Source organism: Phoca vitulina, unplaced genomic scaffold (genome assembly GCF_004348235.1).
Source record: "Phoca vitulina isolate PV1807 unplaced genomic scaffold, GSC_HSeal_1.0 scaffold55, whole genome shotgun sequence".
Lineage (NCBI taxonomy): Eukaryota > Metazoa > Chordata > Mammalia > Carnivora > Phocidae > Phoca > Phoca vitulina.
The window spans coordinates 3169502-3196166 of record NW_022589758.1 but is presented as its reverse complement, the minus strand read 5'-3'; the positions used below and the strand labels follow the sequence as shown (position 1 = coordinate 3196166).

The 26665-nt window shown below is 42.4% G+C and overlaps 1 protein-coding gene across 2 annotated transcripts; it reads left to right on the top strand.

Moving 5' to 3' along the window:
• Window positions 1-3580: 3580 nt before the first annotated feature.
• On the top strand, window positions 3581-26515 carry RBBP7 (RB binding protein 7, chromatin remodeling factor). Of its 2 annotated transcripts, none has more exons than XM_032389628.1 (12): window positions 3581-3903; window positions 4742-4886; window positions 9741-9886; window positions 13739-13912; window positions 14961-15076; window positions 19012-19172; window positions 19932-20058; window positions 20183-20260; window positions 20845-20921; window positions 22668-22725; window positions 25267-25377; window positions 26060-26515. In XM_032389628.1, exons 1-12 carry the CDS (start codon window positions 3888-3890, stop codon window positions 26126-26128), a joined length of 1278 nt encoding a protein of 425 aa, XP_032245519.1. In that variant the 5' UTR covers window positions 3581-3887; the 3' UTR covers window positions 26129-26515. The 2 variants fall into 2 exon arrangements, with proteins under 2 accessions (XP_032245519.1, XP_032245518.1); XM_032389627.1 differs by lacking the exon at window positions 3581-3903 and adding an exon at window positions 4223-4460.
• The last annotated feature ends 150 nt before the right edge of the window (window positions 26516-26665 follow it).

Below are 26665 nucleotides of genomic sequence, written 5' to 3'. Positions count from 1 at the left end.
AGTTTTGCTGTGTTAATATAAGACTGATCGAATTCAGATTCCAAGTCCAACACTCACTAGCTATATGACCTTGGCAAGAAACCACCATTCTCTGCTTGAGCTTCCTCATGTGGTGAGCACTGGTCCAGGTACTGGGGATATAACAAAACAAAGATCCTGCAACTTACATTTTAGTGTAGAGAGAATAACCTATGAACAAACATTTGTCAGGTGGTGAAAAGCACTATGAGAAAAAAAGAGTAAAGGGGATAGGATGCAATTACCTGTGTGAGGGGAGGATGGGGATGTGTTGCTATTTTTTTTTAAGATTTTATTTATTCTATTTGAGAGAGAAAGAGACAGCAAGAGAGGGAACACAAGCAGGGGGAGTGGGAGAGGGAGAAGCAGGCTTCCCGCCGAGCAGGGAGCCTGATGCTGGGTTCGATCCCAGGACCCTGGGATCATGACCTGAGCCGAAGGCAGACGCTTAATGACTGAACCACCCAGGTGCCCCTGTTGCTATTTTTTTTACAGATTTTATTTATTCATTTGAGAGACAGAGAGAGAGATAGCAACAGTGAGCATGAGCAGCAGGGGGTAGGGAGGACAGAGTGGATAAACAGACTCCCCACTGAGCGCAGCGGGGGGGGGGGGGGGGGGGGGGGTGGGGGTGAGGGGAACGCTGGATCCCAGGACCCGGAGATCATGACTGGAGCTGAAGTCAGACACTTAACTGATTGAGCCACATAGGTGCCCTGGTGTGTTCCTATTTTATGAAAGATGGTTAGAGCCTTCAAAAATATCCTAGTGTGTTTTTCAAACTTCAAGTTGTGACTAAGTGTGATCACAAAAATGCAATGTACAGGGTAATCTGCATATTTTTTAAATGAAATAAAATACCAGACTGCGTCATACATATTAAAGGTCAGCACGGTTTGGTGTAACCCGTTTTGGTTTATAATACAAGTAAAACACAGTAGGCATGGAGAAAGTGGTGGCTAACAATATAGCAACTTTGATGGAAGCAGTCTTAGAGAAAGGTACCTAAACAGGGCTCCTCTGGGGTAAGAGAGCCCACACTTGATGCATGCACCTGTGGGTGCCTCACTCATTTAGCAGACTTAGCTGAGTGCAAGAGAAACAAAAACACAGAGAAAGTGGGAGAAAAGATCATGACGAGAGCTAAAAAGTTGAGGTGAAAACCAAAAGCGAAATCGAACAGTTTAGCAACTTGAAGGAAAACATATTACCTTTTTGAGGAAAAAAAAGTACCTGGCCAGGAAAAAAAAAAAGACCAAAAAAACTAGAGGGAAGGATTGACAGATTCTACCTAACAAAAAAAAATCCAAAGCTAATAAAATATGTTGTACATGATACTTTTGGATTAAGTATATAATAGTGCCCGAATATTTTCAGAAACTCCCAAAATATCTGCTTCATACTTCTGCCTCTGACCCTCAGTGAGGTGGACAGTATAAAGATTTTAAAGCCATAATGTCTGTGAAGATTTCTTTCAACTTTTTTTTAAAGATTTTATTTATTTATTTGACAGAGAAAGACACAGCGAGAGAGGGAATGCAAGCAGGGGGAGCGGGAGAGGGAGAAGCAGGCTTCCCGCCGAGCAGGGAGCCTGATGCGGGGCTCGATCCCAGGACCCTGGGATCATGACCTGCGCTGAAGGCAGACGCTTAACGACTGAGCCACCCAGGAGCCCCCTTCTTTCAACTCTTTACACATGTAATAGGTTTTGGAAATCATGCCTACCCATCAAATATAAGTAAAATAGATTAAAGGGAGACTGGAAATTGTCTGCCAAGCCTTCTCTTGCTGTGCACATGAGGACATTCCCACCGAAGTAAAGCTGTTAAGACAATTATTCTAGAACAAGGTGGGCAAACTAGAGTCCTCTGGCCAAATACAACCCACCACCTGTTTTTGTATGACCCACGAGCTAAGAATGACTTTTCCATTTTAAAGTAGTTGAAAAACAAATCAGAATATTTTGTGGCATGTGAAATTTATATGAAAATTCAGTGAAAATTATTTATATGAAATTTCAGTGTCTATAAAGTTTTATTGGAATATAGCCAGGTTTATCCATATTGTCTGGGGCTGCTTTCTCACTGTAAGGTGGCAGGGCTGAGTAGTTGCTCCCAACGCCTAAAATATTTACTCTCTGGCCCCTTTCAGAAAAACATTTGCCAACCAGTGTTCTAGAATATGAGAGCTGTGCTATTTAAACACCTTCCAACCCTCGTCCCTCTCCAGCCGAGGCTCCCCTCTGCCCCGCCCCGCCCCGCCCCAGCTCTAGTCCCTAACAAGATTCCTGGGCCTGACATGAAGGCAGAGTGTTATAATAATGAATTGTAACCTATTGGAAAGCAGAGACACCAGACAGTAAATTTCTATATAAGGTAATATTACTGGTTCTGCCACCGACTAGAGTAACGTCTGAGTTTGTTTCCTGATCAGAAAAGTGAGCATCACAGCGGCAACTGAACAATTTCGTCTGAGGATCACCATGGTCACTCTCGTGAAAGCATTTGGAAAATATCAAGGCAGCAAATGTTCTGGGGTGCTTTTGCAGGGGGAGCCTCTCTCCGAGTCTGGATGTACACCGAGGTTCCCTTTGCACGTAGGCATCTTGGCCACCTCCCCCAACCCGGTACCCTCTGGCCCTTCTGGCCTTGCAGCCCACTTTCCCCTCACCCCCACGCACTCCTCAGGGGCTAGCAAGTTCCAAGGTAGAGCAGGGCTCAAGTAAGCCATCCCGGGTCAGCTTAGGGCAGCTCTCCCCAGCTTCGCCATCGTGGAGTGGGGTCGCCCTGGGACCCCTGCAGGTGACAGGAATGACTCAGCAGGGTCCAGGACTGGGACGGAGACAAGAACGCCGGGGTAGGGACACAATTCTCTGCAGTTCGAGAGGCCGCAAATCATTTTAAGGACCCAAATGTGCGAACAAACGAAAATGTTATTCAAGTCAGTTTTGAGCTGTCGGCGGCCTGTGCCAGTACAGGCCGCAGGTTTAGCCTAACGGGGAGGCCCAGCGGCTTCAGCAGTCAAAAACGCCCGCGGCCTCTGTAAAAGGTTCCCTTTGCCTCCAACGAACCCCACCTCAGCTCGACCGGGCCCCAGGAAAAGCCAGTCGGCCGGAGGGAAACCTTTCAGGGTGCACAGAATTGCATGCCCGTGATTATCGGGAAGATTTTGAGGGCACAGTAATCTCTCGAGACTAGAAACCATTTTCCTCCCTCGCTCTGAGATTTTGCTTGGCTAAGCGGCGGCAGTCTCCCTGCCCCCCCCACCCCACCGCGGAAAGCAGCCACGCCCCGCGGCCCCGGGGCTCGTGGCCCCCGCGCAGCCCGCACGCCGCGCCCCCATCCGCCCCACCCCCGCGCGCCCCCCATCCGCCCCCGCGCCCGGCCCTGGGAGCGCTGGGCGAGTCCTCGCGCCTGCGCCTCGCCAACTTCCTGCCGCGGAACGCCCCGCCCACCCCCAGAAGCCCGCCTCCAAATGCCGCGTGAAACCTGCCTGCCGCACCTCATTGGTTGAAACGACCGAGCCGTTGGCTCCCAGGCCCGCCTCTCCGCCGCCTCTCACTTTTCCCAGGGCGGATGCGCCTGCGCTCAGCTGCCTGGGCGGGCTGGGAGGCGCGGGTTGAAAAGTCTCGTTCCAAGTTTGGAGAGAGAGAGAAGAGCGCCTCAGACCTCGGTACCCGCGAGCGGGGAGGAGGCAGGAGAGAAGGACGCAGCGTTTGGGGAGCACCCAGGCTGTAAGACGGAGCTCACGCTTCGAGAGCTAGAAGAGTGTGACGCGCCTGGGCGAGGCAGGAACGCCTGCGGTTGGGCGGCTGTTGGCTAGCGAGGGGAGTCCGAGGCGGCGGCGAGGGGCGAACGACCCGACGCAAGATGGCGAGTAAAGAGAGTAAGAGGCCCTGCGGGGCGGCGCGCGCCGGGACCGCGGGGGGCGGCGGGCGCGCGAGGCCGCGGCACGCGCCGGCGAAAGGCGCGAATTGGCGTGAGGAGCAGGGGGCGGGGCCGGGCGCGAGGCTAGGCGCGCGCCTCGAGGGGCCTACTCGGTACGGGATCGCGGCGCGGAGGGCTCCGAGCACTTCCGGAGCCGGGCGCGGGGCCGCGGGTTGGGCCCCCTTCCCCCTCCGCTCCCCCAATCCCCCTCCCCCCTCCGGCGGCGGCGCTCCCTTCGGCGCCCTTGGCTCTCGGGCGGAGGCGGCCTCCGCCACCGGAAAGCGGACACGGCTGCTCCTTCCACGCGCGCGCGTCGACCGCTTCGGGGTCGCGGCCCTTGTCCGGGGGATTCTGGAACACGCCGGTCTATGGCTGCTGACGCGGGCTTCGTGGGAGCGGAGGCCGCTCCTGGTGGGGGATGGAGGGAGCGGGCCGAGGGGTTTCTGCTACACGTGGATTCGTCTCTCCGGGTGGGTCGTGGAGCCACTGTGCATATGGGTCGTCATCTTAGAACAGGTGCGAACAGCTGTAAGTGGCGAAACAAAATCGTTGTCTGTGTAATTACCCAATTCTGTATACGCAAGCGGTATTGATTTCTAAGTGCAAAAAATAAGCTTCCTGGTGTTAATAAATACTCTCTCTACATTCTGGAAGAGCAGTTAGTTCGTGTCCAAATTAGAGGTAAAGCTGAGTGGATTAGGTGTGGCCATCTCGAGGTGACCTCTAGTATCTATGTACAGATTCTGACTTCGATTTCTCTCAGCCACTTAATTGTATGGGCTTTCTCCAAATTTCAGTGTTTGAAGATACTGTGGAGGAGCGTGTCATCAATGAAGAATATAAAATCTGGAAGAAGAATACACCGTTTCTGTATGACCTGGTTATGACCCATGCTCTTCAGTGGCCGAGTCTTACGGTTCAGTGGCTTCCTGAAGTGACTAAGTAAGGGTTTCTGGCAACTTTTACTTTGCATAGATTTAACTATTGTCCTTAATTTTCTAGTTTCGGCATTTCACACACACAACATGAGCGTGTAATCAGTTTAGCCTTTGGATGAGGTGGCAGGTGATTTATATTTTCAAAACAAGTGATTTATGGGATGGTTTCTGATACGTAAGTGTGGGGATAAAGTGTCATTAATGATATTCGTGGGAAGCATCTGACATATTTGACATTTCTTGGGCTTAAATAGTGGCATTTTGGGGGGCCCCAGACTAATGGATTTCTTTAAAACTTTATTGAAAAATAGGGTATGTACGGAAAAGTGCACAAATCATAAGCATATGGCTTGATGGATTTTTATGAAGTGAGCACATCCATGTAATCAGCTACCCCAATATGAATAGGTTTTAATTGACATAGGGGAAAAGAATTTAGCAACAGATCACCAAAGAAAAGATGTTACTGGCTAATAGTGTGGAATACACTTTGAGGCTGTTGTTGGTCTTCGTAAGAGTGTTCTTTTCAGCCATTTCTAAAATTTCCCTGGTAATAATTGCTGGTGTTATTGAACACTTAAAATAGGGCCTGGCACATGTGAACAGTTTTGTGTCCCCTTGTTTGGTTTAATACTCAGAACTATACTGTGATTACTTTTTATCATCCTTGTGTTGTGGAAACGGGGGTGGAGATGTTAAGTAAAATTCCCAAGATCACACAGCCTGTAAGTGGTGGAATGTGGTTTTTTTAAAAAATATTTTATTTATTTAATTGACAGGGGGAGAGAGAGAGAGAGAGAGACAGCGTGAGAGGGAACACAAGCAGGGGGAGTGGGAGAGGAAGAAGCAGGCTTCCAGCTGAGCAGGGAGCCCGATGCGGGGCTCGATCCCAGGACCCTGGGATCGTGACCTGAGCTGAAGGCAGTCGCTTAACCAACTGAGCCACCCAGGCGCCCCTGGAATGTGATTTTGAGCCCAAACTGAGTATCCCAGAGTTGAGGCAAGCCCTGTATTAGACTACCTTTCTCATGCACTTGCGCTTTTTCTAATAGGAACTTGGCCATGTACTTTAAAACTATTAAATTTAGGTATTGTGAGCATATAATTTAATGAGGATTAACAAAACTAGGAAGGGGATTTTGAGACAAGTAATGAAAATAAGAGCAAGTTAATTTTATATAAGGTTACTCCTTCAATGGCCAGATTCTCCATATGCAAACATTGTCTTCCATACAGGTAGGGGCTTCCATTGGGGTTCCCAAAAATCACAATGTAGATATACAGATGTAGGAAGAGTAGCCAAGAAATAAATAAATAATGGAGACTTCTAAGCACTGACATAACAATTCTGAGCATCAAATACTTAAGGGTATTCAGGTTCTCATTTTGAACACCATGTATTTTTGACTCCCTGTGCATTCCTGTTAAGTAAATTAAAAGCTTTAACAGCTTAATTTACATTCTTTTGGATCTTTTTGACCTACCTTAACAGTAGAAAACAGCGGGGGTGGGTGGGACTCTAAGGTTAGAAACTGGAGTTTGAATCCTGCTTCTTAGTAGCTAAATTAGGGCACGTTGGTTAGTCTCTGTCCCCAAGCTGTCTGATCTGTAAGTGGAGGTGCTGGCCGTTCTGACTGCCTACTTTTGAGGGAATTAAATAAGATCATGCACTGTTAAAGTGCTGGCACGGTGTAAGTACGCAGTAAGTGGTGACTGATGCTGATATTCCCACCCCTTTGTATTCAGAAATAATTTATTAGAGTGTAATTGTTTCTCTATTTGGATTCCAATGAAAACTGCTTATTCATGTCTTTTGAAAATGTTACCTATGATATGTTTTGTGTAACAATTTTAAAGATGATAAATTTGTAAGTTCTTAGCCCAGATAAAGATTTTTGTTTTTAAATGATCTGTACACCCCACGTGGGGCTCAAACTTACAACTCTGAGATCAAGAGTCTCACGCTCCACCTACTGAGCCAGCCAGCCTCCCCCCATACTGCTTTTATATTAACACTTAAGAACTTAACAGAAAATACCTTAAATTATGTATTCCATGGTGTTCTTTGCATACAAAGAAGTGGGATCTGGTTGTGGGATGTGCAGTTGCTCTGGGAATGCAAGAAAATGCCAGCCAGCCTGCATTCTTGGATGTTGAGGATGGCTTTGTGGTGCTTTTGCAGGATTCTATTTGGAATATGAAGGGACTGTGATTGTGTTTTGTTACTATATGGAACACTGGAAATGTTGGCTACTCTTAACTCCCTGAGTCTTTGAGGAACTAGATCCTAGTCAACCTCATAAGGCCTGCCTTCTTTTTTATTTTAATATTTATTTATTTGACAGAGATAGAGACAGCAAGAGAGAGAACACAAGCAGGAGGAGTGGGAAAGGGAGAAGCAGGCTTCCCGCTGAGCGGGGAGCCCAGTGCGGAGCTCAGTCCCAGGACCCTGGGATCATGACCTGAGCCGAAGGCAGATGCTTAACGACTGAGCCACCTAGGCTAGGCGCCCCAAGGCCTGCTTTTTGCCTACATACTACATACAACATACTTCCTAATAATTACTTGCACTTCCTGAATTCTTGTCCTTAAACTGAGTTAGGTAATTGTCCACATAGTGGATTTGCCTTGTAAAAATTTTTATTTAGGTGTTTCTAAGAAGTAATTTCATTTTTCCATATCTCTTATTAAATAATTTGTTATTTAAACATACTAATTCTCTACTTAAAAATCTTTGTAATCACTCAAATTCAGGTGGTACAAAGTGCATGGAGTGAAATATAAGTTCCCTTTCCGTGTCCCTTATTCTCCTGGTTTTATTACCCAGAGCAGAGGGTCATTTTTGGCATTTTTTTTTTTTTTACCCATCCTTCCAGAAATAAGTACATATACATATCTACCCTCCATCTTTTTTTTTTTTTTTAAGAGAGACACACATGTGCACATGAGCAGGGGGAGGGGCAGAGGGCGAGGGAGAGAGAGAAAGTTAAGCAGACTCCCGGCTGAGTGCGGGGGCCGATAAGGGGCTCAGTCCCAGGACCCATGAGATCATGACCTGAGCCGAAACCAAGAGTCAGACGCTTAACCAACAGAGCCACCCAGGCGCCCCTCCGCTCCATCTTTTTTTATGGTAGCAAGTTATTCACTTGACTTTACAGTTAGTAGTTTATATTGGAGACTTTTTCCTATCAGCATGCTTAGATATGCTCTTTTGTTTTAAGGGCTCCATAGAATTCCATTTATGAATATATTATAATTTATGTCATCAGTTCTTTATTGATGGATACTTAGGTTGTTATCGGTCTTTTGCCACTAAGACAGTGCTACTGAGAATAACCTTGTGATAATCTGTGATTGTTAGGTGAATTTCTTAGCAGTGAAGTCCAAGTGATCAAAGGATGCTGGCACTGAAAATGGACAAGGTCTTTTAACATTAGTGCTTCTGCAGCCTTAGGTGCATTCAGCATTGGAGGAAAACATTGTAATATTGATTGGTTCAGGAAAATAAGTTTGTATTTTAATGATGGAGATGAAAGGATTTCCAGTAAAAAAAAAAATCCTTATATGATTATTGTGTCAGGGATATATGAATTGAATTTTAGAGTTGAGGAATTTTTTAGATTCTCCAGTCCATGTTGGGACCCTGCTCCTTAGAAAGGTCCTATTTTTTCTGTTTAACCCCCTAAAAAGTCACTTCCTTCCTTTTTATGTTAGCCTTAATATTGCTCTGCAGTGCTTCCCTTCTCTCAAGCATTCCTATTTCTCTTCAAATGGTTTTAATGAGATGTGTTTAAGTTCCCTTTCATTTTGAGCTACGAAGATTTTGTTTTGTCTCAGTCCTCCTAAACTACATTGCTTAGAGCCTACTTTTCTAAGTTTTTTTTCATTTAAAAATAAGTGGGTGAGTGCTCACATGCATTGCCTCCCCCCTCCCCATATAAGTTCATCTAAGATAGAGTTAACTGTTTTGATAGGTATATCCTATTTTTGGCCCCTGAACATACATTGACTAAGACTCATGTCTTTTTTCAGACAAGTTGCTATTGCTTAGCCATGGCTGCATTATTCTCTTCTTGGAGTTGTGTATGTATTTATTGTTCTTTTTTACATTAAGCCAAATCTTGGTAAAATTTCATCTTGTAATTTTTTTTAGTTATTAGTAAATTAACATTTGTAGAAGCAACCCTCAAGCCTTTTTAAAAATCGATTGAATCCTTTGTACAATTGAACTTTAGAAACAGATAAATAGCCTAACTTGTCTGGTGTTGGGGCCCAGAGCCTTATGTCTTGGCCCTCTTCACTGAGGTGGGACCGTGGAGCACAGGTGAAAATTGCTATTCTAGATAATACAAATGGGAAAACATCATTAATAGATACAGTTGTAAAAAATCACTGTTTTGACCAGGGTGCCAAGAAGCATCAGTAGGTTCTTCAGCCTCAAAATAAGTTCCATAAAGCAAGGTAACAAAGATACCCCTCCCCCCATAAAATTGAGAGTCCCCATTTCATAAACTTTAAGCACCATGAACATTAATAAAGCGTTTTCATGCCTTTTGCACTCATAACCTGTTTTTTAGGTGAAGAAACTGGGGCCCCCAAGAAGTTGTGATTTAAAGAATTGCATGTAGTTAATTTTAGTTTGAGCCAGGATTTGAACCCAGTTTTCTGGCTCAATGCTTAAACTTTCCATTCTGTCTTGTTGCCTCTTATTGGAAAATTAGAAATGTCTAGTTTATTAAAATGGAAGATATTTTTTAGGTGAGAAGTCAATGATTATGAGTATGATTGGTGATGGACTGAATTTGTTAGCAACTGATTTCTTGTAGGGTTAGTGTGACTTATTTTCTTTCCTAAACAGACCGGAAGGAAAGGATTATGCCCTTCATTGGCTGGTGCTGGGGACTCACACATCTGATGAGCAGAATCATCTCGTGGTTGCTCGAGTCCATATTCCGAACGATGATGCACAGTTTGATGCTTCCCACTGTGACAGTGAGAAGGGTGGTAGGTATACCATATATTCCAGTATTGATGTTTAAGGGAGTGTGCCTTCTTTCCTAATATGTTATTACAGTTTTCTATTAATATCTTTTGGCCTAGCAGTTTAACTTTCAGGAGTTTATCTCATAGAACTACTTGCACACATGTGCACAAGGATTTCACAATAGCATTATTTGCAGGATTGAAAAATTAAGATCAACCTAGCAACCCAGATGTTAGTTCATAGGAAATTGGTTAAACACATTGTGGTATGAATTACTGTGCAGCAATTCCTAAGAATGCGATAAATCTGAAATTTTACACAGACTCACAATGAGGCAAATCTGTATGCCCTAGTATGGAAAGGTGTCCAAGATAAATTGAGTAACTTCTTTGTATGATTATAGTACCCATTTTGGTAAGAAGTAATAATATGTGTTGGGTTTGCATAGGAAAAAGTCAGGCGTATGTACCAGTTAATAGTGGCTTTTTTATGGAAGCTATTGACTTCCTTTTTTCTCCTGTCAAACATACATTCCCCTGGTTTGGTCTTTTCACCATCACCCAAGGTTGGTCATTGTGCTAGAAGGACTCACAAGACTCATAGCAAATTATACTCGTGGCCAAAGTTTGTTACAGTAAAGAATACAGAACAAAAGCAGCAAGGAAAAGATAGACATCAGGGAGTCTAGGGAGGTCTGGCACAAGTCTCTTCCAGGGCTGCACACGATGTGCTTTCTCTCTGGCAGCAAACAACAGGGACATGTGCTGAATCTCTCTTCTGCCCAGGGAAACCCATCTGAGTGTCAGGATCTGAGGCTTTTGTGGGGGGTTGTTTTCACAGGCACATCCTGCTGGCAGCCAGTTAAGACAACTGAAACTTAGGACCCCAGTAATGAAACCAGGTGCATGTCGTCAATCTTGGTATTTGTGCAAAGCAACCCTGACAAACTGGTACAGCATGGTCCATTGCTCCAGGTGTACACCACAAAATCATCAATCCATCAGTGACATTAAGAACATTCTGAGGTCCATGTTCCTAGGACTTGGCCAAGGGTCATTCATGGTCCCAGTGTCCCGCAGAGCTGTGAGGGCTAAGCAACCAGACCTGTTGGGTTAGTGCTGTCTGCACAGCCCTAAAAGATTTAATCTTAACAGTTTAAGGAATTTACTTTAGTATTTTTCTTATTGAAAATAAAACATTATTTTATAGCTAAAGTCCTGCGACCCCATACCCCTTTCCTAACTTGCCTCCCTTTGAAGAATTTATCATTGTCCTGAAATTAGTGTGCCATTTTTTAACTGTTTGTATTTTTATTACTCATACAATAGTAAATATATATAAAGGGGTTTTTTCCCCAGCTTTTTTCTTTGGGTGCTGTTTTGTGTATGTGCGCATACCGTGTAGATGTCTATCTCTTTTTAACTGCCGTGTAGTGTTCCATTGTGATTAAACCTTACTTTATTCATTCTTCTACCAGGGGGGCAGTTGGATTGCATCTATTTGGTATTTTGCTCTTATAAACAGTGCTTCAGTGAACATCCTTGCCATGTCTGCTTGTACACATGGAAAATTTATCTAGTGGAGTGGAATTGCTGAGTCGTATGGTGTATTCATTGTCAGCTTAAAATAGTATAAAACTATTTTCCAAAATGATTTAATCTGTTTGCCACTGCCACAGTTCACAGTCCATTTCCCTACGACCTTATGCATTATTTCTGTAAATATTGTAATCAGAAATTTTTAGTGGCTTTTAATCCTAAAGTATATATTTATTGGACGTTTGGCTTAAGAATTTGTGCATAATTTATGGATGTATTAAGTTACTGAAGTCACTTGTTCAGTGTATTACATTCCAACAAGTGACTGAAATAATCCATGGTTAGCACCTCTTTTTATTTCCAGTTACAGTATTTTTTTAATGCATACTATTATTAAAATGGTGGGGTTTTTTAAATTTTTTTTTTTAAAGATTTTATTTGACAGACACAGTGAGAGAGGGAACACAAGCAGGGGGAGTGGGAGAGGGAGAAGCAGGCTTCCTGCTGAGCAGGGAGCCCAATGTGGGGCTTGATCCCAGGACCCTGGGACCATGACCTGAGCCGAAGGCGGACGCTTAATGACTGAGCCACCCAGGAGCCCCAAAATAGTGGTTTTTATTTTCATACTTTTGAATTTGAGAAAACAAGGCCCTGTGTTGAAAGTAAATCTTACCTGGAAATCCATTTTTTTTTTTTTTTTTAAAGAGGAGAGCTGTTCAGGTTGTCTTAAGTAAAGGAATTAGGGAACTTGAGTGTCTTTATATTAGAAATGTCCACGAACATTGGAGTCCACGGTGGGGGGTGGTGGTGGAGGGTTGGGTGGTAGGTTGAAAGAGCAAAGTCGGGGCAGGTTTGGAGCAGTCTCAGAATGAGTGGCAGTCTTAGAAAGGCTGGGCCAAATTTCTCCCATTGACATGATGGAAAGGGACCGTGCTGAGAGGGAGAGAGGTGATTGTGTATATGGTTGTGTAAGCTACGTTTGCCACAGAGAAGAATGGCTGAATGCCAACATTAAACCATGGGAGCCAGTGTTCATTAAGCATTCCTATATAGCAAGAGCTGGCTGAAACTGAGAAATGGTTTGCTGCTTTCAGTTGGTTTTCTCCAGGACCCAGCTAGTCTGTTTTACTTGTTTTACCTGCCTGGCTCCATTAGGCATTTGAGTTAGTGTTCCCTAACCTGAGACACAGGGGGAACAAAAAAGGAATGTGCAGAGAAGCAGCAATATAGGTCAGGAAGAAATAACACAGTTACAATGTGAAACCTCCCAACTTTTTAAGCGTCAGCAGCTATTCGAGTTCTTTTTTTTTTTTTTTTTTTTTAGCAACTATTCGAGTTCTTAATCTATGAACACAAAAAAAGAAAATGTTCTTATTTGTCCTTATCTGCTTAGATGTTCTCTACTTGTATTCTTTCTGCTATTATCTTGCTGCTTCTCAGAAGTTCCTTATACTTTTTATGTGATTTTGTTGCTTTTCCAAGGCCTTTTTAATAACTATTCAACACTGTAGTTGTTTTTTTTAAGATTTTATTTATTTATTTGACAGAGACACAGCAAGAGAGGGAACACAAGCAGGGGGAGTGGGAGAGGGAGAAGCAGGCTTCCCGCTGAGCAGGGAGCCCGATGTGGGGCTCAATCCCAGGACCCTGGGATCATGACCTGAGTTGAAGGCAGACGCTTAACGACTGAGGCACCCAGGCGCCCCTCAACACTGTAGTCTTATTTACACACCAGATAGAGGTTAGCCCCCCTCGTTTTAGCTTTGGCACTCCACTAGCAGTTGAATTTGGTATCCACCATATCGGCGGAACCAATATGTCTATGTCTTAGGGTTGGGTGGGGGTTAGTTAGCATGGATTTCTGATTTTAGGGAATAATTACATCCTCTTCACAACTGAAAGAGGCCAGTTCTTAATTATTCTAAGTCCAAGGTGAAACAATTAATTAACTTGCATAAAATAGCTATCAACATGTTCCAATTCAAATGGGCTTTGAGAATAAATTAATTCCAAGTGGAAAGTGAACCCATTGGGGCGCCTGGGTGGCTCAGGTCATGATCTCAGGGTCCTGGGACCGAGCCCCGCATCGAGCTCTCTGTTCCGCGGGAAGCCTGCTTCTCCCTCTTCCACTCCCCCTGCTTTTGTGTTCCCTCTCTCGCTGTGTCTCTGTCAAACAAATAAAATCTTAAAAAAAAAAAAAAAAAGAACCCATATTTTGTGTTCTCTAGTTAATTTGTGCTGTATTCTGTCAGGTTAAAATATGTTGGGTGGATTACACTAAATGACTTGTGATTTTTAATCGTAAGTGTATGTGTTTCTTTTTTCTCACATTAGAATTTGGTGGCTTTGGTTCTGTAACAGGAAAAATTGAATGTGAAATTAAAATTAACCATGAAGGAGAAGTAAACCGTGCTCGTTACATGCCGCAGAATCCTCACATCATTGCTACAAAAACACCATCTTCTGATGTGCTGGTTTTTGACTATACAAAGCACCCTGCTAAACCAGGTATGTAGTGATGAAATCAGGCCATTGCTTGAACATTTTTCTTGATTTGAAATAATTGCTTTGAGATTATTAAGACTAGTATAATCTATAATTTTTAAAGGTTTAAAAATGGTTTCAGGGGTCCCGTCACCACCCTCAAAATTGAGTTGATGTAACAGGACCTCCCAACAGGTTATACTCCTGGCTAGGGTTTATTACAGCAGAGGCTACAGAGCAAAAGCAGGAGGAAAAGATAGCTATCAGGCGGAGTCTAGAGAGGCCAGGCACAGGCTTCGGAGTCCTTCCCCGCCGGAGCCACGGGGAACGTGCTTTTTCTCCAGCAGCAGACCAAAGGGGCATGTGATCAATGTCTCTGCTTAGGGAAGCCTATTTGAATCTCAGGATCTGGTGTTTTTATAGAGGTCTGATCACATAGGAACATTCTGTTCTATGACCAGCCATGGTAAGGGCAACTCAGGACCCCAACAGTGAAGCCAGATACACCATGAATCTTGCTAAACAATCCTGCAAGTCTTGACGAGCTGCTACAGCACACCTCACTGCTCTGGGCATACACAACTTCATCAGTCGGCAACATGAAGAATTTTGTGAGGGTCACATTCCTAGGGGTTGGCTAAGGGTCAGTCATGGTTGCAGGCTACCCTGGAGACATGCAAGGACTGAGCAACCAGACCTGCTGTGTTAACTCTTTCCTCACAAACCTGTTTGAAAAAAAAATTGATCCGGGGATGGGGCAGGTTGCCACCACTCAAATTTGAAGGTATAGCTGTAGTTTTCAGTATTTTGTGTTGGAGCTAGTACTAGGTTTTGCAAAGGAACTCTCACTTTATGATCTTGAGACTTGGTTTGCATTGAGTATTTGAAATGAAGCACAGAGAACAGCTTTTCAGGGTGGCTGTGGGTCAGACCAAGTCCTAAGTCATAGTTTGTATGTGACGCTTCAAGCAATGAATGTTATGGTTCATTCAGTGAGGAGTGAGGATTGCTTTTACTAGTTCTGATAAACAGAAAATCACTTAGTAGTTAATGTGTTTCTTTTCTTTTTTAGACCCAAGTGGAGAATGTAATCCTGATCTTAGGTTAAGAGGCCACCAAAAGGAAGGCTATGGTCTTTCCTGGAATTCAAATTTGAGTGGACATCTCCTAAGTGCATCGGACGATCATGTGAGAGACTTACTCTTTCTAATCTCATGTGCTTAAAGACTGTCGTGGAGAGCTGTGCGCTGAAGGAGCGCTGTATTGTTGAGAAAGGTTTTCTAAGATAATACTCCTGATTACTGTGATAACATTTTCACAGGATTTAGAGCAATGGTTATCATACTGCCCTGTTGGAGCCTTAGAATTCCACAGAGCTCTTTTGAAGCAGCCTTAGAATGGAGGGAAGGTGGGCAAAAGGTGTCCCATTATTTCAAAGTGTATCTCTGTAATGGAGACTATGAAGTGTTTGTGAGACCTGATAAACAGAAATTACATTTTAGTTTATTATTTCATTGGCTTTAGTATATTCACAAAGTTGTGCAGTCATCACTACTATCTAGTCCTGAAACATTTTCATCAGGGGCGCCTGGGTGGTTCAGTCTGTTGAGCGTCTGCCTTCGGCCCAGGTCATGATCCTGGGGTCCTGGGATCAAGCCCCGCGTCGGGCTCCTTGCTCAACAGGGATCTGCCTGCTGTTCCCCCTGCTTGTGCTTTCTCTCTCTCTCTCTCTCTCATAGGTAAATAAAATCTTAAAAAAAAAGTTCTTCTGAAACATTTTCATCAAATGTCAGAAAAAGAAACTCCATACCCGTTAAGCAGTCACTCCCCACTTGCCCCAGCTCCTGGCAACCACTAATTTACTTCCTATCTGTGTAGATTTGTCTCTTCTTGATAATTCATATAAATGGAATCATATGTGCTTTTTTTCTGTCTGGCTTCTTTTCATTTAGCGTAAGTTTTTCAACCATGTTATAGGTCAGTATGTCACTCCTTTTTATGACTGAATAATCCATTATATGGATATGCCAGAAGTGATTCTTTGTCAGTTGATGGACATTTGGGTTGTTCCTACTTGGGGCTTTTTCCTTTTTCCTTTTTTTTTTTTTTTAACACTTTGGGACTATTTTGAATGATGTTGCTATATGAACATTTTTGTATAAGTTTTTGTGTGGATGTAGGTTTTCATTTCTCTTGGGTAGTTACCTAGGAATGGAAATACTGGGTCATATGGTAACTCTATGTTTAACTTTTTGAAAAACTGCCAAGCTTTTCCAAGGCAGCTGCACCACTTCACATTCCCACCAGCAACGTGTACCCCAGGCTTCCAGTTTCTCCACTTCCTCGTCAGCACTTGTTGTTGTCCGTCTTTTTTATTATAGCTGTCCTGGTGGGGGTGGAGTGATTTGTCTCCTTGTGGTGATGATGACTAATGATGTTGAGTATATTTTTATGTGCTTATTGGCTATTTATAGACCTTCTTTGGAAAAATATTTATTCAAATCCCTTGTCTGTTTTTAAATTTTGTTTTTTTATTGCGTTGTAAGAGTTCTTTATATATTCTGGATATAAGTCTTTTATCAGATAGGATTTCAAAAGATTTTCTCCCACTCTGTGGGTTGTCTTTTCACTTTTCTGCTGATGTCCTCCAAAGCCCAAAAGTTGAATTTTGAGTCCAGTTTATGTAGTTTTTATTTTGTCACTTGTGCTTTTGATATCATATATAAGAAACCATTACATAATCCAACATCACAAAGATTTTTACATCTATGTTTTCTTCTAAGAATTGCACAACTTTAGCTCTTACATTTAGGTCTTTTATTCATTTTGAGTTAATTTTTGTATATGGTGTGAGGTAGGGGTTCAAGTTCATTCCCCACATGTGGTTATCTAGTTTTTTCTAGCACCATTTGTTGAGAAGACTAACCTTTCCCTATTGAGTTATCTTGGCATCCTTAATACAAGTATTTTAACAAAAGTACCACACAAATGCAAAGTGATTTTGTTAATTTATTGTAGATCAATGTTTGTAGCATTCTTGCCACCTACAGCTCCATACCTTCCTTCATGGATCCCATACTGTAAGCAAAACATGTTTGCTATAACACCAGCCCAGAGCTGAGAGTAGACTTCTGGAGCTTTTGAAAGCTGTTGTAACTTGGCCACAGGTTCTTTACCTTCTTACTCAGTATATCCTCCTGCCTAGAACAGGGCCTGTCCCGTCACAGACTTTCTTTATATTTCTACTGGTCACAATTTGTTATGCTTTTTTAAATATTGAAAGTAGATAATTGGCCCAGTTAAGAATCTTTAGCTGCAAGCAACCAAAACCAACTCTGGCTGATACAAACAGAAAAGGAATTTATCAGAAGGGCATTGGGCAGAGTAGCTCACGGAATTGCTGTGCTGGCTGGAAAATGGCCTAAAACACAGAGAAGAGACCAGTGGATGTTACTCTCCACTGTGCACCCCCCCCACACACACACTCGCAGTCATGAGAACAGATTTCCCTGTTGATGTTCACAGTTCAAAATCATGGTCAGACTGATGGAGCCAACATCATGTCCCAGCCACAAGAGAGGCTGGGAAGCAAGGGTCTTCCTTAGTTCTCCGAAAGGAAGCTTTCCTCCACTTGCCTCAAAGTGGGCGTGGTTGAGTCCCTGAAACAGGGAGGATGAGTTATGCTCAGTAACTTAATTACTAGTGCATTTTGAAGACACCAGGCTGGGAGTTGCTAGTTATAATAATAGCTGACTGTTTTCCAAGGGCTCTGCATGTGCCAGGCATCTTGCTAATCTTCCCAGGGTCCTTCTGAAATGAGCAGGGGAGGATGACAAGAGCTCTACATGTTCCTTTCTCTTCAGTGCTTGTAAATTGTGTGTCTGAGTGTGTATCAACAAAGACTAAGAGTGTGTGTATTACGTAAAACTATTTTTTTTGTTACTGGGTAAATAGCTATTACTGGGAAATAGCTCTGTTATAGAAACTCAGATAAGAGAGTGATTTTCAAAGAGATGAACCCCATACCAGTGTCAGTGGAATTATTGCAGGAAATATACCTTAATGGAATTACCTTTTATTTTAAACCGTTTGGATGATAATCATTGCCTTATAGCTTGCAATATTTTTTTAAAAGATTTTATTTATTTATTTGACAGATAGCACAAGTAGGCAGAGAGGCAGGCAGAGGGAGAGGGAGAAGCAAGCTCCCCGCCGAGCAGGGAGCCCAATGCGGGACCCGATCCTAGGACCCTGGGATCATGACCCGAGCCGAAGGCAGACGCTCAGCCGACTGAGCCACCCAGGCGCCCCGATAGCTTGCAATATTTTTTCATATAAACTTGCCTCTTAACTTTGTGATGATTGTCATTTGAAGGCTTAGGTCCCAGAGCCTGCTGATCTGTGATCTTTGAGGCCTGGGGAAGGCCCATGGCCTCTCCTTGGGTTCTCTGATGTTTTGAGGAGCGCGCTGTGGGGATCTGTCCTCAGGCCCTTAAGCTTTGGCCTCTCAAAATAGCCTAGTTGGGGTTTCTGGGTTATTCACCTGTCCCACTTCCTAATGTTTGTAGTGGCTTCTACTGTGAAGTGAAAGACTTATCCAAATATTTTTGCTGTTTAAGAAGCATGTTTTAGTTTTAATTTCCAGTCTCCCAACCCTGTGTGAATTTTTAGGACACAAATACCTGTTCAGTAGATACTGAATGTTGGGCTCTCAGTGTTGCGTTGTGTAATCTCGATGAACTTTAGATACTTGACTGAAGGTATGTCGGTAGAAACGCGAACCTGAATGTCTTTTGCCTGCCATCGTGCTTGGTTTCCCCGTCCCCATTATCGTATCCTTTCCTTGCCCTCTGCATCTCAGATGATGAATGCTACAAGCATATATACTCTTCTGTTTTAGAAGCTTCACTTTTGTTTATGTTTCTTCTCTCTTGTGTTTATTTCTCTTGTATTTATTTTATATGGTTAGATAATTTTTTTAAGTTTGTTTATGTAAGTAATCTCTACACCCAGCATGGGGCTCAAACTCAGGACCCCGAGATCATGCTCTTCCAACTGAGCCAGCCAGGTGCCCCTAGTTAAATAATTTTTTAATGAAGGTTGTTTGCTTTTTCCTTCTTTAGACTGTCTGTCTGTGGGATATAAATGCAGGACCAAAGGAAGGCAAGATTGTGGATGCTAAAGCCATCTTCACTGGCCACTCGGCTGTTGTAGAGGATGTGGCCTGGCATCTGCTACATGAGTCCTTATTTGGATCCGTTGCTGATGATCAGAAACTTATGATGTAAGGTGGAAGCTTCAGTGGGGTCTTGCTATATGGGTGTCCTGAATGACCATCAGTGATTGTGGTGGCCTGTGGTTTGATTTTTTTTTTTTTAAGTTATATACTGGCCTTAAAAACTTCAGTGAAGTATAATTGACATACAAGAAACCATACATGTGTAATGGTTTTTTGCATAAAAGTTACTGTGTTATATAAATGAACACCATTTTTTACTTGAAAAAAGAAAACAGATAAGTAAATATGAAGAAACATGCTTGGTAGTGGTAAATGTCAAAATCGGTGTCATGGTGACTTTGAAGATGAGGGCTAAGAATGATTATATCAGGTCATGGCCACAGGGCTGCATTCAGCCACCTATAATGTGTTTTGTTTCATAAAGAAACTCCTATCTGAAGCAAATGTGACCAAATAGTAAAATTTGACAAGGCTGTGTTGTGGGTATCAAATTGTTACATTATTCTCTATGTAGTAGTTGGTGTATGCTTGAAATAGTTGGTATTAAGACAGGAATCTCATAAACAAGAAACTGGAAATGATAGCCCTAATTTATTTTCTATAGGTTTAGAATATGTGGTTTCCAACTCAGTGGTTGGAAATCCGAATTGGCAGCTTTGTATGTGGCTGGGGTGTCTGTGAAGGGGCGAACATGGCAGAGATAAGGGGGTGTGGAGTGGTGCGGACATGGAAACAGGTGTGAGAAGCTAGGGAGGGGCGGGTAGCTTCGTCTTGTGCTGTGTGCCTTGTGCCTTTCTGTTTTAGATGGGACACCAGGTCCAATACCACCTCCAAGCCAAGCCACCTGGTGGATGCACACACTGCCGAGGTCAACTGCCTGTCATTCAACCCCTACAGCGAGTTCATTCTCGCGACTGGCTCTGCAGATAAGGTCTCTTAAGTTTTTGTATATTTGGTGTTTATGAATCCAGTTTTCTTATGCTACAGTGAGATATTCTAAAATTCTTACATGAAGTGCACAAATGAACTCCTTTTCATTTGTTATTTTTCTTCAGACTGTAGCTTTATGGGATCTGCGTAATTTAAAGTTAAAACTCCATACCTTTGAATCTCATAAAGATGAAATTTTCCAGGTATGTGGTGGTTTTCTGGTGTCTGTCAGGTTTTTAGTAACTTGTTGATGGGGGAAATTTAAAATCTTTTTGCTTTTATAGCAGGCATGCTATGGTTTTTTTTTTTTTTTAAGTTCCTCTTCTGTATAAGTTAACTAGTGGGAAGTAACTTGGAGCTCTGTGAGATTATGACTTTAGAAGTAGAAAATGTCTCACAAAACAGGATCAGTTTAAAAAGTGAAATCCAAGGATTCTTTAGTTAAGGTGTCCAGTGTGCGTGGGTCCTCTAGTGGGGGAAAAAAAAAATACCTTATATGTGGTTTCAAATTGCATAGGTTTAAGATACACTTCATTGAAATGTTGAAAAGCTTCTGGGATAGTTATGGGTCTGAATAACTTTATGGGGATTCCTGGCCAAGCTCCCCCTGTATTGGGGTGTGACCTTCCTGGAGAGCGGGCTGAGGAGATGGGCCATTTAAGAGCACTTGAAAGGATAGGACAAGGAGAGGATACAGAACAGAAGATGGAAAAATCTCCAGGATTAGAATAATACCCACAAATGTAGGAACAGATGATACGTCACACTTTCAAATCTGTGTTGCTAGGTCCACTGGTCTCCACATAACGAAACTATTCTGGCTTCAAGTGGTACTGATCGCCGCCTGAATGTGTGGGATTTAAGGTAATTCTGAGTCCGGTGACAAGAAACTGCTTAAGTACGCTAATCTGACAGATGATGTAATTCATAAAGTAGAGAGTAGTTTGCTGACCCCAGTTTAATAAGCCAAATATTAAAGCAACTTTCAGGTACCTTCCTGAAGAGTCTTTGTTCTGTAAAATAGAAGTGAATCAGCAAATGGAATGCAAAATAAATTTATACGATGAGAGTTTTTATTGTTATTCAGGCATGAAGTTGGGGGCATGTGTATGTCTTAACGATCCACATAATTGTATTGAAAACCCTGTTGGTACAGAAAGGGATATAGATGTTAGCTGTTCATGTCTCATTGGAGCTCACGTGATACCTGCACTCTTAGAGTGTTTCTATCATTTGCTCTTCTGTGCTTTCATTGGTTCACTTTGAGGAGCTGAGCTCCTGCTGTGGGCTGGGTAGCTGCTGGGGATACACCTGGGAACGGGATAAGCACAAGCCACGCTGTAACAGAGCTTACGTTCTTCTGCGGCTCATTATAGAGTTCCTTCCAATTTTGTAAAGTACCTTGATTTCAGAGTTGCCATTCTAAGAATTTCAGACTCCTTTACTTTTTTTTTGTCTGAGTCTTTAGAGCCATTAATAAAGATGTTCACTTATATATAAACTTCCCTTTAAGATGTCATTATTCTAAGTTTAAATCATTACCAAGAAATAACTTATTTTAAATACTTATTTTAAATGTACTGCTTTGAAGTAGACTAAGTTTTTAGTTTATTAAAACCAAGGCAGAGACCGTAGACCGGTCCTTCAGTGTATAGAACATAAAACATTAGAATAAAATGCTTGTATGGTAAAATTTCTGAACATCTGATGTTCTGTGTTCGTATAGAACAAACTCTGGCCATGATCGAATCTTGGAAATATAGAGAATCTTTAAAGCAGACATTTGAGTATACACTATTTTATTTGAAAACAATTTTAGTAGTAAAAATTAGAAACTGAAAACTCGAGTGGTTATATGAAGTGAAGCAGCAAGCGTTGAAAGTCTGATGCCCTGGCAGCTGAATTGTCCCTAAAGGTGCCAATAGTAAATTTGTAGGCATTGTAAAGTTTCTTAACGCTTTTATGACTTATGTCCTATTAAAATTACGTTACATTGGATAAAATTACAGATTAAAATGGTCCTGACCAGAGGATATACATCATTGTCTAGCAGTCCCATGTGTTTGGTTTGAGTTTAATGGGAAGAAAACTAAAGTATCACTTGGAAGGTTGTGCATTTTGGTTGCTTTTTCAACAGCTCTTACTAGCAAAGTCCACCTTGGGGCTAGATACCAAGGCTGATACTTGTTTGGTATGTAACTTGAGTGATTTCACTGCTGGGACTGCTGGCGCACATTCTACAAATTGAAGTTGTTAAGAGAGGGAAAAAATTTAGCCTTTCCTTGGCTTATATCTTATGTTTCACCTTTTAAATCCAGTGTAGTAAACAGCCACAGTTAAAAATAATGAATTTTAAATTAATATTTATTATTAACAATTTCTGTGCTGCATCCTCAGTTATGAGCAGCTCTTATCATTTCTAGAAAGTGAACATCCCACCCTCCCACCAGTAATTAATATAGAAGTTGTCATTGATGGTAGTATAGAAATAAGTTGTTTCTAGAATGTGTGTGTTTTAAGATGCCCTTTGTGGGCTGATGCTGGTTTTGTGAACGTTCACGCCGTCTACAAGAATTTCAGTAATGACAGCATTATGTTCTTTCTTGATAGCAAAATTGGAGAAGAACAGTCAGCAGAAGACGCAGAAGACGGGCCTCCAGAACTCCTGGTATATATTGGCTTTCTTATGCAAGATGAAATGTCATATGCAGATTGGACTACTTGTCATTGATCCATGAATTTGGAAAATGAGTCAGAACTTCAAATGCTAGCTCTTGAAGATGATTTCAAATTGGAGGTCTTGAAGGTTATTCTGACTGGGTTTTGACGTTTATTGGAAATAGCAAATAGAGCACAGTAGGTTTTTATGAATATTTCACTAAGAACCATTTGGGCTTCTGGAAAATAGTATAATTTCTCACTGATTCCCACTTGTAGTATTTCTGAGGGTTGTTTTTTTTGGGGGGGTGCTAGGTATTGATATTCAGTTAGCAATACTTAACATTTTCTAACAGCACAGAAATATTTTAGTGACCTGATTTTTAAGTTCCCTGCCCCAAAAATGAAAGCATTCTCGATCTTGTTGGTGCCAAGTGTCTACCATCTCCCTCCTGCTCCTAATTGAATCACTCGGCATCTCCTCGGCCCTTTGAAGGTTTCTGTGGTGTGTCTGTCCTGTCAGTCCTCATCCTTCCTGTTTCTGAGTTCTTCAGTGTATGCTTCAGGTCCCCTTCCTGTTGAGCATGGTCAGACTTAGCAGTGGTTCTTCCTCACTCAGAATCCACATTCGTCTCCACCAGTTATTTGGCAGATATTCATTCCTCTGTAACGTATTTTTAGTTCTTAGGCCAGTACTAATTTTTGGTACACTTGGGCTTTGCCCACCACGTTTTAAAAGGTAAAGAAAGCCCTTGAAGGTGAGCCGTACACACAGGAGATGCTCACTAAAGCCCATGTGGCACAGACCTCCTCGATCCCCTTACTCCTCGTCCTGTGTGTTAACCACGCCCAACAGCAGTGGCCAGAAAGTGACACAAGGGTGTGATGACACGCAGACGTGCCAGCATGTTTTGTGCACTGCTGATGAAAGAAGAGCATTTCTCAATAAACTATCCTAGACAGATGACGGCACCTAAATGGTTTATGATTTTTTGAGTGACTTAATCTTAAAAGTCTGTCTGTGATGCATGGCCTCGTAGTTTTTAAAGTATTTTCTAGCTGAGGTGTTGGTATCAGCTGTTTTCATCCAGCTATTTGTACTTATTTTACTTTGGTAAAAACTTCGAGATATAACTCAAATCCCATACAGTTCACCTATTTAAAGGATATAATTCAATGGTTTTTAGTCTGTTCACAGAATTGGCCATCACCACGAGTCAGTTTTAGAACATTTCCTTCCCCTTAAAAAGGAACTCTACTCTTTATCACCTCCCGGTCTGCTCCTTTCCTCAGCTCCTGGCAACCAGTGATCTACTTTGTGTCTCTAGATTTGCCTGTTCTAGATAGTTCATAGAAATGTAATGGTGGTCTTTTGTGACTGATTTTTGTACTTGTCATGTTTCCAAGGTTTCCAGCTATTTTTGGGTACCCTGTATATTATGGTTCTTTAACAATTTTATGGTCCTTGAGGAGATCCACTAGGATTTTGCTCCTTTCACCAGAGAGCCTGAAATCAAGGGACACTTAACTTGTGGTAAACTGGATGCTAACTATAATTTTAGTATAACAATATCTTGATTTGAGGACTCCTTATATATTCCAAGCCAGTGGTCTTAACATATTTTCTCTTATGTCCCCCTTAACACAATTCTGAAAAGCCGTTTTTCTCCTATCATTTTTCAACTAAAAAAATTATTAGGTAAAATAGTTACCTTGCATGTAACCTAATTGTCAGCCTGAGTCCAATCAGACTTTTGTCAGGAAGTGTGACTTCTCAGTCCCAAACCATATATTCATGTTGTCCCTGTGAGAATGGTTTCTTCTGATTCTTAATTCTGAGGTAAGGAAAGCCCAGTGCCTTCCCATGAGGCTGTGTCTTGTAGGCAAGGAGTCTCTGCCCCCTTCATCATTTCATAGCAAAGCTCTCTGCTTAGCCTTTGTGGGGCTTTGCTTTTGGAGCCCGGGTTGGTTTGGCTTTTTGAATCCCCACCTTGAGTGATGCACCTTGGAAAGATGGAGGGTGGCTGGGAGGTGTGCCTTTCTTTCAGCAAGAGGGCGAAGGGAGAGCAGGCCGAGGCTCCAGAAGAACCAGAAGACTCCTCGGGTGGGCCCATTGTGAGAGTCTGTAACAGAACTTTAAGGAAATTTACTGCCTTAACTATTTGTACCCAACTACATATATTTGATAATGAAGGTAAATTAATGTTCAATTAGTAGGTATGGAAATGGCATTGTGGTTGTATAGGAAAATGTCCTTCCTTTTGGGTGATGTGGGGTGAATACTTGGGCGGGGGGGCTCCGTTAGGTATGTGTGTGTAAGAAAACGCACCTGTGCACATACTTGTATCAGGGGAATGTAGGCAAAGGGTATCCAGACATTGTACTGTTCTTTCACCTTTTTTGAGGGTTTGGAAATTTGCAAAATAAGCGAGGGGTAGATTACTAAGCCTGTAAAAACCCCTCCCTTTTAAACCTCAGTTGCAAGACTGACACTCTAAAAACTTCTAACATAAGATATGAAACAAAGGCTTTTTAAAATTCTTATTAACAGTTTATTCATGGAGGACACACCGCCAAGATATCAGATTTTAGTTGGAACCCCAATGAGCCTTGGGTCATCTGCTCGGTGTCTGAGGATAACATCATGCAGATATGGCAAATGGTGAGCTAAAGTATTTATTTTTCCTGAGTAAAAAGAAAAACTATTTGAAATGTTTGTTATAGATTGTTGCTTTTCTAAATTTGGTGTACCGTGTATCATCTTAAAAGACATTTCTCCATTTTAACAAGTCTTTAGTTCAGTATGCACCTGTCAGGTCAGGAGAAATCTGTGTCTACACACAGATGGGGACACAGCCTCTGTTCCGCTTTGCGTGACCGTCGTCCGCTTCATCGGCTGGCCTCTTGGCGTCACTGCTGTAGGTCCAGTGTCTGCTGCGTCACGGGCATGAAGCAAAGTGCCACGAGTCCTCAGATGCTGAGTACTAAGAACCTGATGTTTCTGAGGTGGTGTTAACCCTCTCAGTAACTGCGGGGCCATTGCTTCATCTCAGGGATGCTTGAAATGCTTTTGGAAAACACTTTTTACAATACAAAGTAGCAGTGCGTGGGCAGCTCGGTGTGTAGGTGGGCTCCCCTGCCAAATAAGAACACTGGCCCTGGGTTTTCCTCATTCAAGACTGGGGGGGAAAACTACTAAGTAAATTACTCTAAAAATGTCCCAACACAGAAACACGCTGACCAGTGAATCCTAAAATCTAGATGGACTTAAATGCTGTTTTTAGGAAATTTTGTAAAAACCATGGGGAGTTTTACCTGTGCCTTTATTTGGTTGTCCTCTCCAGGCTGAAAATATTTACAATGATGAAGAGTCAGATGTCACAACATCGGAACTGGAGGGGCAAGGATCTTAAAACCCAAAGTACAAGAAATGTTTCTATTGAATGTATGTAATGCTACACGAATGCTTGGTTTATCAAGCGCCAAAAAGGCATTGTATAGTAGGAAATGTTAAGTGGGATGGCATAGGGCGTTCTTTACCTTCTGATTCTAGCACTTTCAAGTGAGCTATTGCGTACTGTATCATATTGTAGCTTTTAGGGAAGAAAGGAATGTTAAGAGAGAACATCACCGTTGTTTTAAAATACAAGTAGCAGGGTACTGCCTTTGATTCAACTATTTTAAGTCCTTGTTTTCTCAAACTAAGTGCTTGCTGTTCCCAAATATGCAAGAATAACTTTTACACTTTTTCCCTCCAACATTTGTTGATTGGCTTTGCAGAAATAAAGTTTTAAAATAAATTCGGTTTTATTCTTTTAGAACCCGGGTAGGAGAGTATGAATGTGTTGTCCATGTGCGTCCCTTGAGAAAGCTGGTACGTGTGTATGTGGAACTGACTTTCCAGGATACATGAGAGTATTCCGATCCAAAGATTGGGGGGGGGGGAGAAG

Bases quoted from the DNA above. Each gene is read 5' to 3' on its own strand.
- RBBP7 (XM_032389627.1), top strand. From the start codon at position 4,313: ATGGCTGCTGACGCGGGCTTCGTGGGAGCGGAGGCCGCTCCTGGTGGG. The intron at 4,887-9,740 runs GTAAGGGTTTCT...TTTCCTAAACAG, and splicing joins TGGCTTCCTGAAGTGACTAA to ACCGGAAGGAAAGGATTATG. The intron at 15,077-19,011 runs GTGAGAGACTTA...TTCCTTCTTTAG, and splicing joins TAAGTGCATCGGACGATCAT to ACTGTCTGTCTGTGGGATAT.